Below are 17,086 nucleotides of genomic sequence, written 5' to 3' on the forward strand. Positions count from 1 at the left end.
TATTCAGCTATGGGGAAAGAGAAGGAAATACCTAGAACTGTTGCAACAATGCATGTGCCAAGTTTAGAACATCTTTAAGTCATCCTCACTTTCTGGAATTAGATTGTGCAATTTTTTTTTTTCTAGCAAATAAATGAGTTTTGTTTTTGATGAAGAAACACTAGAGCTCCCTTCTATTTCACTCTGAAAGAACTACAAAAGTGAAATGTGGAACTCGTTCTTCCATGCCAATGATTAGAAGCCCAAAATACATCTGTTCCACATGAGCAGCTTCAGCCTCTGCTTTCACAGAAGAACAGCTATATTTGTAGTTACACTAAATGCATTCCTGTTGCTTTCATTCTTGTGTATTCTAGCACATAAAGTCAGAAAAAAAGTCACAATCTTGATTAAAACCAAGCTGCAAGTATCCATATTTTAAGGGGAAAATGCAGCAATATTAAGCTGAATCTGCATATTTGATTAGCAGTGATGCACAAGCATCAGAACTCACCACAACACAGGAGCTGTAAAGACAGAGGTTGCCCATCAGAGTGTCAGAACAACTGCTTGGATTTACTGTCTGGCCTTCTGAGCTCATTTACAGCTCTGAATAATTTTTTAGGGGCTCAATTTGACTTTTTTAGCAGTTTTTACTGCTATAGCTGCTGCAGAATCCAGTTTGCTTGCAATTAGTTTTCAGAATCTCAATTCCTGGCTGATTTCCCCCCCAAATTGTTAATAACTGTCTCAACTCCAGAAATCTAGGTGGCACTACAAATTATTAAGTGAACTTAAGTTTTGGGGAATGAGTTATGAAGGTATTTTAACCTGTGTTGTGAATTCATGCTTGAATTCCACTACTGTTCCATTGGTATTCTGCACTGAGTTCTTGAGAACAAGGATAATTTATGTACAAGAATGCCTTAAAATAAGCCCCCATAATTACAAAAATGCAGTGTTTAAATTTATAGTAAAAACCCACACACTGCTGGCAAAACTAGAACTGCATCTGGAAAACATTAAGAATGCTATTAAAATAGTCTAGCATAAACTAGAAATGAGACTGAAATTACAGTGTTGCTTACTTAACCATTTTTAGGAAGTGTATTTTGAGTATGATCTACTTTCCTATTTTATTTTTTGATAAAGCACTGTACTATGTCTTCTTTACCAGTGAGAATACCTTACTTACTCTGTTATCTATTTCAAACAAATCCATGGCTCAGATTTTTTAAAGTGTCTTGTTACAGTTGTTGATAATTTGAAACACAATCAGGTGGTTGCTGGTCCAGCTATCAGGAAAAAAGGTAACAGGGATATCTCAAAGGAGAATAAAAATCACAGCAATTAAAAACTTATTTTATTAAAAAGATGAAATGTTTTCAACCATTGAAAAATTACGTTTTTATAAAAACAGAAAATAGGCAAAATACCCATTTGTCTTCTATTTACATATACAATATTTCTCATTGTATAAAATTATTTACAATATATAAAAAAATTACAGTAAATAGGTTATTTTCTTACAAGACATCAAGCCCTGTACTTCTAGTGTAGATCATGGCAAACAAGAATACTATTGCACCTGTGAACCAAACAGTCTAACAAGAGGAGTGTTCTCTTAGCCATGCCTTCAACTGAGATCTAAACTAACATCGTTAGCTACAGAAACATTCATTTTATCTCTTCTAGGGTCAACTTCAGGCAGTTTCCATACAAACATTGTCTTGTAAAGCTTAGGAACGGGCAGTTAGAATCGGGGGGGGGGGAATAAAAAACATATTTACAGCTTCTTCTATACAATCTGTACGGAGTCTTAGGGAGTTTACCCTTCACAGAAGCTGCATAAATTAACCCCTGTCCTCCTTGCTGACCGGGACGGGCAGGTCCCTGCCTGGGGCACGGCCGAGCATCCTCGCGTGGGATCCTCCGCGTCCGTCCCGGCGCGTCGGGCGGTGCCTTCCCTGTGTAGTACCAGCTACAGATTCCTCACCCTCGTGCACCTGAGCAGTTCAACACGGTCCCGCTGGCGCCAGGGTGGGCTACATGTGCCGCTTCATGTGCAGGGCCAGGTGGTCCGAGCGGGAGAAGGCCCTGTCGCACAGGTGGCACTGGAAGGGCCGGTGGCCCGTGTGCTTGCGGTAGTGCCGGGTGAGCTCGTCCGAGCGCGCGAATTTCCAGCCGCAGCCTTCCCAGTTGCAGTGGTAGGGCTTCTCACCTGTTTGGGGAGACGGGACAGCGTGACTCAGCGTGGCATCACACAGCGGGCAGCCTGCCGGGGTTTGTTGTGGCGGGTCCCTGTGCATGCTACCAAGATCCAACTGCTTGTAAGCTCAGTTACTAGAAATTCCTTCACCATAAAGCCCTTCCTCCAAAGCCCTTTCTGTATCCCCATACTCGCTACCAAGATCCAACTGCTTTTAACCTCAATTAATAGAAATACCTTTACTATAAAGCCCTTCCTCCAAAGCCCTTTCTGTATACCTGTACTCGCTACCAAGATCCAACTGCTTGTAAGCTCAGTTACTAGAAATTCCTTTACCATAAAGCCCTTCCTCCAAAGCCCTCTCTAAAGCTTTTTCTCCAGAGATTTTCATCTATAGCTGCAGTGAAAATCTTTGGAGAAAGGGCTTTAGAAGCCCTTAGAAAAGCTTTGGCTACATAGGTAAACACCTGGATGTCACAGAGCTGTGACTTTAACAGACTACAATCCCAAGCGGCACACAGCACATCTCCACACCAAGGCCATCAGCAATAATTACCTGTGTGCGTCCTGAGGTGAGCCTTCAGGTGTGAGCTCTTGGTGTAGGTCTTCCCACAGCCGGCATAGCTGCACGTGTGGGTGGCCGTCCTCTTCCTCGGCCAGGACCGCCGACCCCGCTTGGGTTTGGAGTCCAGCAGCTCCAGAGGGGAGGAAGGAGGGGTCAGCATGCCCCGGGGAGCTGAGGGCTGTAAGGGCAGGCTGTCCTCGAAAAGGCCAAACTGGGAGGTGTTCTGGTACTGCAGGTGGGTCTGCGGGTGGTGGAAGCCGGAGGCCGGGTGGTAGCTCTGCTGGTAGGACACGGACGAGGGGCACATCATCTGCGTGTGGCACTCGTTCACCATGAGATCGTCGGGGCTCAGCGGGGGCGTCTCTGCCCCGGGGATCTGCGGGGAGCTGGCCACCCGGGGCTGCTCGTAGGCCATCATGCACGTCGCGTTGCCCTCCTGCTTGATCTTTGGGCAAGCCTGGGGCACCAGACCCAGCACCGGTCCATAATTGTCCATGTCGGGCTCGGGCTTAATGTTCTCAACGAACTGCGGGCCCCCGAAGGTGGGTGTCACGAAGAAACGGCCGTGGACGCTGCCAGGGGGGCAATAGTTGGAGTCCATCTCGGAGCGCATCATCTCCGGCACGATGCCGGCGTTGTAGGGCGGGGGGCTGCCCTGCTCCAGGGCATCGTAGCATCCCGGGGACGGGTTTGTCTGGTAAAAGCCACCGCTGTCGCCTTGGGCAGGGGGATAATCCCCGCCGGCAGCGCCCTGGCCGTAGCCATCGCTGCCCATGGAAAGGATAAAATCCAGCACGTTGTTGAGATCCTCATCCTCTTTGCGCGGCGAGAGGCCGCCCCAGGTGCCGCCGGGGGTCTTGGCCTCCTGCTCACACTTCCACCTCTGGGGAGAGAGAGAAAAGGGACAGGGTTAGAGGCGCCGCTCGGCCGGGGGGACGCGGCGGGGACGGGCTCGGGGCGCGGGGCCGTCGGTGCCGCCGGGGACACTCACTTCGTGCAGGGCTTTCTCGCGGCACGGGCTGGCGAAGGTGGCGAAGGAGGGCAGGGCGGTGTCGCTCAGCGCCATGGTGCGGGACGAGCGCGGCCGGCCGCCCTCCGCACCTTATAACGCGGGCGCGGGCGGCCTCAGGCCAATTGCGAGGAGCGGAGGAAACGCGTCCCGGACGGGGCGGGCGGGAGGCAGCGGCTCGGGCGCAGCCTAAATTTAGCCCCGGTATAAAAGGACGCGGCGGCGGCGGCGGTCCCAGCCCGAGCGGGGCGGAGCGGAGCGGGGACGGGCCCCCTGCGCAGCCCTCCCCTCGCTGCGGGGCTGGGGCGGCCCGGGAGCCGCGACCCCCAGTTAGGGCAGGGGCTGGGGAGACGCGACCCCCGGGTGGGACAGGGACCAGAGAGCCGCGACCCCCGGGTGGGACAGGGACCAGAGAGCCGCGACCCCCGGGTGGGACAGGGACTGTGGAGCCGCGACCCCCGGGTGGGACAGGGACCAGAGAGCCGCGACCCCCGGGTGGGACAGGGACTGTGGAGCCGCGACCCCCGGGTGGGACAGGGACCAGAGAGCCGCGACCCCCGGGTGGGACAGGGGATGGAGAGCGGCCACCCTCAGATGGGACAGGGTTAGGGAGACGCGACCCCCGGGCAGGGCAAGGGCAGGAGAGTGGCGACCCCAGGGCAGGGCAAGGCTGGAGAGCCGCGACCCCCGGGTGGGACAGGGGCCAGAGAGCCGCGACCCCCGGTTAGAGCAGGGGGACACTGAGGGGTCTCTGCCACAAGTGAGCTTAGGGAACGCCAAGGGATCTCTGCTGCAGGGACCCTGTGCTGTGCTAAGAGACACCGTGAGGGACTTGGTGGGATAAGGGGACCCTGCCCTGGAAACAGCGAGGGAGCATCTGTGACATGGGAGGACACTGATAGCTACGGGTTTCAACAAGGCTCTGCTGTGGGAAGGGAGCACTCAGGGGTCCTTGCCCTGGGGACACTGAGAATGACACCAAGAATTAGGGGTTTGATCTCCCCACACCTCAGAGCAGCTGTCCCACAACCCAGCCTCATCCCTGGGGCATGTGGTGCAGCCAGAATGAGAGAAAGAAGGTGGGGGAAGAGTGGAAGGTGTCAGGAGAACAGTGGGGGAGGGAGACATGTCCTGCTCCCATGAGTAAACTGAGCTGATGATGGGGTCTCTTGGCACTGGTCACCCTAAAAGGTCCCTGATGCACCTTGGTGCTGACAGAAAGGTGTTTGATGCCACTCTTGTAGGGTCTTTGCTGGAGTTTTACATTTAATGGAAGTCCATATGTGTAGCAGGATTTCCATTTGCTGCTCAAAGATTGCCAAAATCAGTGTTGCAATGTGACATTATGAGAGGAAGAATGCACCTAGCTTCCGTGATCTCTGCTGGTTGTAAGCAATTTATGGTCTTGGGGTTGATTTTTCAGAAGGGAACATTGTTCTTCTCCCTTACCTTGGCCTCTAGCTCAGATGCTGACTCTGAAGGAGCAATTCTCCTATAACTTCTGATAACGTGCTCCAGACTCCTGTTTCTGAGGATCGTGGCTGCTTGGCCACCATCCAGGAGCAAAAGTGACAGATCTGAAAGGGGAAATCTATGATCTGTCAAGGGATAGACTGATTCTTTGTGAGCCCGTTCAAAGAAAGCTGTGCTTTCTCCTTTGCCCCTCTATATTGCAAAGGAAACTTTTAGAGGGGTTTCTAAGTGAGCTGGAAACCAGGAGGGTGCAGGAGAGCAGCTCTCAGGTTTAGGGCAAGGATCAATGCCCTTGGTGGGCTCTGGTTCTCCCAAGCACTTTGAGCCTGTTCACCAGAGCCCATCCCAGGCTTGTGGCTGTGTTTAACCACCTCGGGAAAACTCAGTTGCTAGGGTGAGTAAATGATCGTTTCAATAGCCACACGTGTTTTAAAACCAGGAATATCTCTTGTTTAACTTTCTATAGCTTTCATTCTCAAAGTTCACAGGTTGGCCAGAAGGAGCAGCCAAACTTCTGTGACTGGAGCAGAATCAATACACTGAATGCATGGTAACGCTGTACACAAAGATGTGTGACTCATGGCTCTGTAATGTCACACTTGTGTAATCTTTCAATGTAAACTCTTTTCCTCTAATAAAACGTCCGTAAGTGAATGATACGTATATATGGGGCTGTGAGTCAGCCAAGAAAATATACTCTGATGAATTCAGAATGAATGTGAATACTCCCCTGATAACACACCCTGAATGTCTGTGTCAGTTCATGTGCTTGTGATTTCAGCAACAGCTATAACAAAATATTTTGTTTCTAGGATATACAACTGGACGTGTAGGTTTCACTGAGAAGCTCCAATTGGATTGCAGGAGACACTGCAAGGACTTTTGTTTGTGGCTCCATCACCAAACTCTGCATTTTCTTTGTGTAAAGGAAAAGTTTCGTGGGCAGAGAGGATGAAAGCCAAGCACACAAAATAATAAATTCGCCGCCTTCAGTTTCTTTTTTGTTTTCAAGAAAAGCAGTTAGGCTAAAAATTGAGAGCTGCACTAAACCTGGGGAGACAAATGTGAGAATTTATTTACCTTGTGAGTCACCGGTTCTGCGCAAATTGAGAACAACTTTGCCATGACCTTCCACTCGCTCTGTGACAGTTGTGCTGACATTTTCTGGCTTTTTGCTGCTCACAACTCTTATTTTAAATACCTAAACGCAAAGATCCTGGCAGTGATCTCACTTAGCATAGACCAGGAGTGATGCCACTGGTGTATAAATGTGAAGAATGTGAGATTAGAAAGTATTTGTTAATCTTCTGTGGGTAGAGGAGAGCTAAATGATGTGTGATTTGTCTTCCAGCCAAAGTAAACACGGACTCAGCCATTTTTTATATGGCAAAGTTCATTTTCCTAGGTGTTGCTGCTGCTGTCTCTTGTTGCTTTTAGATCAAGGAGAAACTTTTTGAGGAGTTGCAATCGAGATTTTGTATGTTAACAGAAGAACCCAAGCAAGAGCTGGATGGGTTGGTGCAATACCCACTCACCTGGCAGCCCCAGCTCTGAGTCATTACAGAACTCAAACAAACACAAAGCTCCTTTCTCAGGGATTGTTCTCAGAAAGTCCTGATTGCACCCACAGCAAACTAGCAAAAATAGTAATACCAGGGTAAACGAACCTGAAAATGACACCTCTTAGCACCTAGAGTACACAGCACAGGTAACACCGTGACGAACCCCTTCATGTTGAAATAAGGCAGAGGATTTCCTTGCCTGCCTCTCAAATTGTCACAGTTCTGTTGAGTATACTTTTTTTTTTTTTTTTTTTTTTCTATTTTAAACTGCAGTTTCTGAGTAGGCACATTTTAGAATCTGCTGTCAAGGAAGTTGATAAAACGATGTAAACAACCACATAAAATGAAATATACAGGTATCTGTCAGAGACACACACATCTTAATTTGGGGAGAGTGATTTAATCCTGTAGGTCTTTTGTCTGAATAAAGTAACATCATTAATTAATTGGAGAAAGGAGCCTTTTGGACCAGACCTTTCATGACTGGAGCTGATTCCCATGCAGGGACTGACAGATGAAGGTGAGACATCTCTTTGATGAGCTGAAGTGGCTCATTTAAGTATTTTAGGAAAAAGTATTTTCCTTTAATACTTTTTTTTTCTTAGTGATTCCCCTCTGAGCTATTTCCACAGTCTTTCTTGAGGTTTGGGCACTGCAAAAGTGGAGTAGCAGACAAATATGAGTCACTTCTCTTTAAGGATTTGACTCGTGCCCTTTGTCATGATCTGCTGAGTCGCTGCTTGGCAAAGCCTCCTCTCCCCCAGCTCTGTGCCATGGAGGGACAGGGCACAGGGGATGGCTCCCACTGTCAGAGGGATGGGATATTGGGCAGGATTTATGTGGGCAATGTGGAAGCAGAGCACCTGGGATATGGGAGAAGAGCGGAGCAAAGCCCTGGGAGACCTGGTGGGACTGCTGGTGTCAGGAAGCATCAAGAGAGAATTGGAACCGCTGGGAGAAATGCAGCTGGTTTGGGGTAGCACAGGAAGGTAGAGGCTGTGAAAAATGCCATCAAAGAAGATGTCTGAGAGCAGAGCAATTCTGGTTTTCTGAACAATTCTCTGTTGGCCTGTGTAGGAACCTGTTTTTGTCCATGCCAAAAAGCAGGACATGTTCCATTCCTAGAGCTGTGGCCTCCAGCTTCTCTGTATTGCCACGAGTGGGGTTTGTGTCTACCTGGACACTTAAAATAATCCTTTAACAACGACATGCTCTTCAAATTAGGTTGCACTTCTGTGATCCTTTTAATCTAGGGCTTTACCAGAAACAATTTCTGTTTTCTTCCAGGTTATTGTTAACAACATTGAACGGTAAGTAATGATAAAAAAAAAATCAAGAACCGATAAACCTGCTTGATTAAAATCTAAATTCCATTTCCAGATGTGCTGGCCTGTGGTTGGACCAGTTTGCATGTGCACACCATGTTAATTTGTCATTTCTTAGTGTGAAAATCACCCTGCACCAAGGCACGTACTTATTCACAACACCATCACAAACGTCATTAACCAAACCATCTTTATTTAGAATTCTTTTTATGTCTCAAGTCCTCCCTGTCTCTGCCCAGGTTTATGTAACACTGACAGGCATATCTAGGTCATTCTGTTTACCCTGTTGCAATATTGACATAATATTAACATTCTCCAAGTCACCTGGGGCTTCCCCACTGCTCTGAAATGAATTGATAATAAACATTAACCATCTGGAGATGTCCTTAGTTGGTTCTTTGGAAACACTCACTTCTAAATTACCCAGACCTGGCAACTTAATACTGTTTGAGATGAGTAGCAGTTGTTTTAACATCCTCCTTAGTTACTGTAATGGAAAGTATTTCAACATCATTATTGTCTGATCTCGATACAGCATCTGGCTTTTTCCCAAAGAGAGAACAGAAATATTTTTTAGCACTTCTGCTTTTTCAACGTGATTATTGGCAGTTCTATCCCTTCCATTCCTTGTGATGGCAATCTTAGTGAAAGCGTTGTTAACTTAGCTCCCAAAAGATTAGCAAAAGTCAAGCTCTGATGCTTCCAACCTGCTTTAGCAAGGCAGAGTCCCATCAATACAGAGGGAAACCAGCTTAAATTCCATTTCAATATGTAAGTCAAATTATATAAATAAAAATATGCAAGAAAATATGTTCACAGTTGAATAAATCATGCAAAAATCCAGCTATTTAGTGAATATAATTGAGGTAGTTATGTATTGCTACTTGAATTTGCTGTGTGAAGAACGATAGTGTTCAGCTGTAAATGATTTTTTGTAATTTTTGATCTGGGGGCTCTTCAAACCTAAATAACATATGCCACTTTTTCAATGATCAGCTTTGATTAGGTATGTAGCTGTGTTTCTGCCAGCTTTTACTGACGTGTGCTGAATGCCCATATGTTGTACTGCAGATGTCCCTTTCAGCTGTCAATTAAAACACATTTGAAAAAACTTTCTTTTTTTTTTTTTTTTTTTGTTTTACAGAACTGTGAACTGATACCACAGTTTCCAAAACTTGGCAAGCATGTTGAATCATATTAGCAAAACCGCTTGAAATGTCAGTCACTGATCATGACAAGTAGTTTTCAGTTGCTGCCAAATACTTCAGATTACAGAAGCAAATATTTGGTGAAGAAATGGGCAATTGGGGCATGGAATAACAGAAGCACAGGGCAGAAGTACCTATGTGATTTCATTCAGAAAAATCACTCTGGTGGTTAACAAATATTTAATGGGCTCTACAAGATCAGAAACCCAAGAGGATGAAACTCATTTAATGCTGGAATACAGGAGTGTTCATACTGGTTGTGTTGTTGTTCCTGGCCTCCGTTTTTAATAGAAAATTTCTATAATTGTTAGAGATGACAGGAGGAAAAGGGAAAGGGTGTCTTATCTGTCATGTCCACTTAGGACAGCAAGAGTTGTCAGATGTGCCAAGCTGACTGGGTTTAGAAGTGAGAACTCTTTGGGGTTTAATAAATTCAGGAGGAAAAAAAAATCTGAGGGGACATCAAAGCCCTAATCAGCTGCTTTTTTTCCTCTTTTTGGTTTGTGAGATCTGTTGCAATCTGAGTCAGCGCAGGTGCAGGTGCCCTTCTTAGCAGAGATTTTTGCCACTTTGAATTTTACATGTTTTAACTGGGGGAGTGGGACACAAGACTGGAAAAAGCTTAAAAATGAGAGAATTACTGAATTACTGAGGAGTGAGGAGGGCTCTGGGGTTGTTTCCCTTGTTGGCATGTAAAACATTGGTCATAGGTTATGGTTGGATCTGATAAGTGGAGCTTTATTCACCAAATACACAAAGTAGGAGCTCATGGAGGGTGTGGGTTGCGAAGCCTTGATTACCATGTGGGGTTTAGTTCTCCTTTATAAAACACCATCTTTGTACTGCACCTGTATGATTTATTAGTCATAAGTCCCAGAGTAAAGTAATGGGAAATATTGGAGCGAGCATTTCATTAACCATGACGCTGTTAATTGGTATTGCTGGCTGCCTGGAATTACTTTCCCTGTTTGAATACATGGAAGTGTGAATCAGAGGCATGAATTGGCCAGTGAGAGGAAGACAGGCAGCTCTGCAGGACAGGCTGCACATACAGAGCAGCTGATTTCATTTGTCTTCCTGGCCTCTCAAGTCCTTGCAGACTTACATCACTGAAATATTCAATACGGTATATAATTTTTTTTTCCATTATCACAATTATTTATATAATTATGGTTAAGCTTTGAAGCTTCAGTGGGATATTTTGGGATAGACTTTTTTTCCAGATGCTTGTGTCCTTTGTTGTGATAATTTTTTTTTTCTTGAGCTATTAATGCCAACATTTTAGGATATTTATATATTTAAATTCCTGGCTATGTCTGAGCTTAGGAACAGTGCTTTGTGTTTCATAAAAAATGCTATTCAGAAACAAAACTTCAGCTTATTTTGTTCCACACACCTGAACTTTTACTCCAAATTGTTGGGCTGATGCCTGTGAGGAATGTTGGAATCCAGCACCACTTGTCAGGGTTAATACTGATCAAAATTATTAATATTTGGTGCTGTAGTATATAAAGCAATTGTAGCTGAAGAGAACAACGCTGTTGAAACCCCTTGAACGGTTACAGCTACTCTTGAGCAATAAAATGCTTTTTCAAGGGACAGCCTGATACAATGCAACTTTGTAGAATGAGTTGTGAAATTCTCTTTTCATTTGCCACATAAAGCGCCAAATAAATGTTTGTAATAAAAACACAAGCCTGGGAAGAATGTGTTTTGCCAATTACAGCATAATGTGAGCTACAAAGAAGTGTTCAGCATGGACTGCATGGGGCTGTTAGTGTCAGGTTACAGCAGGCAAAAAGGTGCCTTAATTTACCAAATAACCAGCGTGGGCTTTAGCCCACATTTGCAAGGAAAATCACTTCTTTGAGAGAAAAGATGGGCCTAACCCCATGCAAAATGGATTTGGTGAGGAGCAGCAGGCTGGGAAGCCGAGGAGGGGGGACTGCAGGGCTCTGATTGATGGTGGGTGGCCAATGCTCCTCTTGTGGTTGCCACACGCGTCCCCTGCAGCTGGGCTCGGGCTGGGCCTGAACCCTCTCCAGCAGAAGTGGTCCAAGCCACACTGGGCCTGATGGTGACAATTTAAGGGGGCCCTTTCACCTATTGCTCAAGAACCTTCCACGATTCGCCTCGTTCCCCTTTTCAGGTTTCACATCACAGGAAAAAAAAAAAAAAAAAACCAACAGGGGGTTTTTATTTTTTTCAGCACAACTTTTACTTCGGCCTAAAGTTAGACACCGAAACGCGCCGGGCCCACGGCTCGGCTCGGCCCGACAAAACTCTAGAAATAAAACCCTGGATCCTGCTCGCTGGAAACTCAATAAGAGCTGCCTTGTGCTCAGCTTCTCTGTGGGCTGTTTTCTGTCTTTTTCTGCTCGAAAACCACCTGCTCTGAGGGGATGGCAAAGCATCTCATTCACATGGAGTCAGCGGGAAGCGGCGGCCAAGAGGCAGCGGCGAGTGTGAGCGAGAGGGGATCCTTGCAGCCTTTATATACCAGAGTTATTTTTAACCACAGCCTCCATGCTTATTACAGAGTTTCCTCTCTCAGACGCTCAGGAAGCCCACTTGGCTCTGTTTCCTGCTAACATTCAGTCCTGGCTCACAAAATCTTTGAGAACAACAGGCCTGAGACTGCTCGGCTCCATTAAAAAAACTGGCAGCTTTTCAAGCTCTGACAGAAAACCTTTGAAAACTCTGGATTTCCTCCAGCTAACGTATGAGGCTCCTACATCAGTGACAAATTAGACTGAAACAGCACAAAACACTCCTATGTAAATAGCCCTTTTTCTGCATTCGCTCTTTTAATAGTTCAAACATTATTTATAGTGATTTCTCTGGGTGGAAAAATATTTTTATATTTTTCCAAAGATGGGTTGTAGTGAAATGTTTTCTTTGTTTGTTTGGATTTTGATGTTTTCTTTTTTCCTTCGAGAATTTCGTGACAGTTTTCTTAGGCTCCAGGAGTAACCTTTTCTTCCTGGAAACCAGGACAAAATGGCTGTTGAGAGTTCTTCACTGAAAGACCTCTGTCCACAAGTCTCCAAATGCTGCCATTCCCCAGCTATTAAATAATAGTTGTAACAGGCACGACTGAGTTCTGATTTCCTGAGAGACAACAGGAGAGGTCAGCTGCACTTTATCCTGACTTCCCACATGCCTTTTACGTGTAACCTAAATTGTATTGAATTTTTTCTTGCAGGGTTTTCACTTCAGTTCCAGAGGGACTCCTACTTCCAAAATTGCTTTCAAGTATCCAAATAGATGTGATTTCATGGCTGAGAATGCTGTTTTATTCCTGCATTGCCATTGTGCAGCATCCTAAGAAATCTTAATGTTAAGTGACTGCCTATATCTGTGAGTAAAAATGACCTGGAATCATACATTATAAATCCAGATCATTAGACTGGTGGGATTTACTGATTTTCTAGGAGTATTTCCAGTATTTCTGCATCAGCATCACCTTAAATGTTATTTATTGCCCTGGGCATGAGCAGGAGCCATCAGTAACTTCTCCATGTCCTTTGTAGTCCCAGTGTTTGCCTCAGAGTGCTTGGTGGGAGCAAGTTCACTGGAGCAGGAGGATTTCCCCCACCTGCCCATTTTCTGGGCAGTCAAAAACACCTCAGCAAGGTGATTTTGTTCTCTCCTCCCAATTTTAATCATCCCCAGATTAAGGAGAAAGTGGTGGAGAATCCGTCCCTCCCTGGGATGATAAGGCCGCTTCTCACCCCGCTAAAGGCAGCTGTAGATAATTCTATTGCAGCCCTACAAATCCAAGGAATTCTCTTCCATTTTTTCCTTAAAGGATTACCTTCACTCCCTCAGTTGTGCCCTGAACCACTGGATTATGCCTATTTACTGTTTTTGAGGCTGACCACCTCTGTGGGCTTTGTGTGACAGCAGCATTTTCGCCCTCTGCCTTTCCTTTGGAGCTTGGCTGTTGTGTGAGAGCATCTCCAGTGGCAAAGCTCATCTGTACCATGAATATCTCTGCTCAGACAGCTGTGCTCTGCTCTACCAGACACAAGGAAACACTCAACAGGGAGCTGAGTGTATCAAGCATGATCTTGAGTAAGTAGCTCCCACCATCTCCAAGCCACCATCTCTGCTATGACCCTTGTTCTGATTGAAATCACTCTACTGCCTGATTTATCTGCATTTCACACAGATGTGGCTGACTTGTGCAGTTGAAAATTACTCTTGTGAGAACAGAAAAGTGTAAACAGCTCCTACGTGTGAAAGAATTGATTTCGACATTTTTTTTTAGCTTTTAATAACTCGTTGTGCAGCTCAGTTTTTGCTTTTTGGGGCTTTTATCTCACATCATACCCAACAATGAAGTTTTGGCTGTGCCAAGGCTGCTCTTTTGAATGGATCTTGGCAAGTGAGGCTTTTAAATCCTGCGTATCATTTTGGCAATGTGATCCTTATTTTGCAAATGTGAAATGGTTCCAGTCACAGCTCCCAGCGTTTGCCCTTGTAGTTTATGGAATAGCAGATTCACGTTTATTTTCAGGCAGGAAGCCAGTAGTGCAAGAATGCCTCATGAACTGAAGGGTCAGGGTGAAATCTTTTAAAAAAGAACCAAGGTGGTTGGGCTGCGTTTATCAGGCACAGCCCAGAGGTCTAAAAACGACTTGTTTTGATGCTATTTGGAGCTCAGTATAATGAAAAAGTGACTTTGTGCAGATTGACTTTCTGCGTCACAGCCCATCTTGGGACAGTAATACCAGCAAGGACAATTAGTTTAACTGTTGTTCACAATTGCTGTTTGTTTGTACTCAGTGGTTTCTGGTAGAAGCTGCAGGATGACCCTTCCATTGCCCCTCTTGCCAGCAGCCTCAGTAATTGCCTACTAGTCACTGAGGGACAGACTCACCAAGGATTTTCAAAGCTCACTTACCCTCCTTCAAATATAACTGAAATTTACAGCTAGCAGCTTCTAAAATAACTCACATCACTGCCACCTCCAAAAACAGCTCTGCAACCATGTGGCCTTGTGGTTATGGCTCTGGGGTTGTGGTGGTGAAGTCAGAGATTCAAATCCAGTTGTAGGGAGATAAAAAGCTTCAAAGAAAGTGAAACTGCTTTTGCCTTGATTAGGTGGCAATAATAACACCTCATTTTGCTTACACCTGAAAACCCAAACTCATGGCCAAAAATCAGGTGCAATGCAGGATTCCATGTCACAGCAAGAGATGCACTGGGTGCCAAAGCATGTGGTTGCTATGAGGACAGCTCATGCCAATTGTCATGTCAGAGGGGTTTTGCTTCTCTTAATATATAATATTGAGGTGTGGGATGACAAAAGTCAAAGTCTGAAGCCTTCACAGCCACCACAGACAGAGACTGGTGAGGTTCACTCTATTTTTCAATGCACCTTTTGGCTGAGGGGCTGTTTCAGATAGGAAAGGATTTTGTTTCCTTGAGCTGCCCAGAGGTCTCTCTCTCTCTAAGCATTTAAGCAACATTTGCAGTCCTGCAAGAATCCCATGGTTCTACACTAGAAATTGTTATTATTGCACAATGATTAGCAAATGCAAATACAGTAATAGCTTATGATTTTACGTTGTACAGGAATTACAATTAGAAGGAGCCAAATAAAAACCAGACAGCTTTATAAGCAGATGGCCTTAGCCCTCAGCACCAAAATTATCTAAACCTGAATTAGATGTAAATAGATTTCTGAGTTATTTGGCACAAGAAACATCTGGAAAGCTCTGACTTCCTCCTCAATATGCAGAATTTTCACAAAGCCATTGCTGTCCTGCTGGGTTTTGCCTATAGCCAGTCAATATATTTCAAAAACTGGGCCAGTTCTGGCTTTAGGAGGGACCTCCCTATCTGCCCCCAAAAAAAAACCCACCCCAAGCCCCTCTAAGACTCCAGCCTGTGGTATTAGTTTTCAGTTTTGTGTCTCTCACTGACACTGGAATTAATTCCCACTCTTTACACAGGGTATGAGAGGAATTTTAACTTGAGAGTGACGGTCAGGTTTAAGTTCCACTTCATTGTACACAGGATGTAAATGTGAAGGCATATTTCAAGCATAAATGTCTACAAACTCTCTGCTACAGATGATAACAAGAAGAGTGCGCAGAGCTATTAATCCTAAGAATAGCTGTTACTGGGTTAGGAGGACATCCAGAAACGAGCATGACACGTTTTCTGATTTATTTAGTAGCATCCCAGTGGGAAAACACAGAGATGATAATGTGCATCAATGGTACATATTGGCTCTGCAGGAAAATCCAGACCTGATTCCTTGGTGACAAGCTTGGCAGATTATTTCTTGAACTGCATCAAGACTAAGTCTGCAGCAGAGACAGATCTGAAGCATTTACAGAAAGAGAACTGATGTTTCCATTGTTGGAATCCAGTGGATATCAAAGATGTCTTTGAATTTCTACAATTAGAAGGAGCCAAATAAAAACCAAATAATTTTCCAAGCAGATGGCCTTAGCCCTCGATACCAAAATTATCAAGTTCCCTACACAGTGGTTTTAAGATAGATGTTAATGGATCTTTGAGCAAGAAGCATTAGTGATCTGGACTAGAGCAACATTTTAATTAAAAAGTTGTACAATAACAGACTCAAAATGTAAACTTCAAAACATTTAAAGCCTAAATTACCGTGGCTTCAGAACTGGCATTGAGTGTGTAATTTTTAACATTCCAGACTGCCTTCATTATAGTTCAAGAAGCCACAGAAATACACCGTTAGGAGCCAGGAATAGTTCGTCCTTTTATTTGGAAAGAGAATTACAGAGGGAGCTATTGGGAACTGAAGTTTGGTTCCTAAAGCAGGAGCAGGCTGCAGTATTTTTATACACAACTGCAACCACAGACTCGCACTCACTCAAACATGCCGGACTAAACGGTGCCGGCTGTATAAATACTCAGCACTAAGTTAAAACACAGCTTCTTTTTTATTTCAGCTTTGAAGGTTTATCATGCTATTCCTGCTTTTTCTATGTCATTTAAAGTCTAGATTACATACATTAAAAATGTATATATATATAGGTTTATCATGCTATTTCTAAATTTTTGTATAATTTAAACTTTAGATGACATGTATGTGTGTATATATAGGTTTATCATGCTCTTTCTACTTTTTCAGTATAATTTAAAATCTAGATGACATATATAAAAAATATATATGTTTATTATGCTCTTTCTAATTTTTCAGTATCATTAAAATATATATATATATATATAGGTTTATAATGCTATTTCTACTTTTTCAATATCATTTAAAGTCTAGATGACATATAATATATATATATATAGGTTTATCATGCTATATCTAATTTTTCAATATAATTTAAAGTTTATATGATATACAAAAATATATATTTTTTTATAATGTTCTTTCTACTTTTTCAATATCATTTAAACTGTAGATGACATATACACACACACACACACATATATATATATCTATATATGGATGCCATTAACTTAAACCTACAAATTAAGCCCATGGTTCTTCAGTGGGTTTGGAGAAAGGCTGATTCCTTTCTGGACATTGTTGATGACACAAAACTTTTTTTCATTTGTGAACATCCACTTAAAATCACAAAGTGAATCCTTCAGGATTTGTCGTGTAATTATTTTTTTCCAGTGAGTTACTCCACAACTGCATCATAATGCTCGTATAATCTTTTTTTCAGAAATTGGGCTCGCATAACTTGTTGGTATGCAAAATATGTAAGGCCCCAGTCTGTTCTGAATTACACCCATGCAAACC

At 44.2% G+C, this 17,086-nt stretch overlaps 1 protein-coding gene across 1 annotated transcript; it reads right to left on the reverse strand.

Moving 5' to 3' along the window:
• Positions 1–1,325: 1,325 nt before the first annotated feature.
• Positions 1,326–3,830, reverse strand: KLF2 (KLF transcription factor 2). The gene is made up of 3 exons (XM_059489858.1): positions 3,745–3,830; positions 2,745–3,636; positions 1,326–2,200 (listed from the first exon to the last, which is right to left on the reverse strand). The coding sequence occupies exons 1-3, from the start codon at positions 3,817–3,819 to the stop codon at positions 2,025–2,027; spliced, it is 1,143 nt and encodes a 380-aa protein (XP_059345841.1). The 5' UTR covers positions 3,820–3,830; the 3' UTR covers positions 1,326–2,024.
• Between the last annotated feature and the right edge of the window lie 13,256 nt (positions 3,831–17,086).

Source organism: Ammospiza nelsoni, chromosome 27 (genome assembly GCF_027579445.1).
Source record: "Ammospiza nelsoni isolate bAmmNel1 chromosome 27, bAmmNel1.pri, whole genome shotgun sequence".
NCBI classification, from domain to species: Eukaryota; Metazoa; Chordata; class Aves; order Passeriformes; family Passerellidae; genus Ammospiza; species Ammospiza nelsoni.

What these genes read in the sequence shown, in the direction of transcription:
- KLF2 (XM_059489858.1), bottom strand. Translation starts at nt 3,819, where the DNA reads ATGGCGCTGAGCGACACCGCCCTGCCCTCCTTCGCCACCTTCGCCAGC. An exon ending in GCGAGAAAGCCCTGCACGAA is followed by an intron (nt 3,637 to 3,744) that starts GTGAGTGTCCCC and finishes CTCTCTCCCCAG; the next exon opens with AGGTGGAAGTGTGAGCAGGA. An exon ending in TCACCTCAGGACGCACACAG is followed by an intron (nt 2,201 to 2,744) that starts GTAATTATTGCT and finishes CTCCCCAAACAG; the next exon opens with GTGAGAAGCCCTACCACTGC.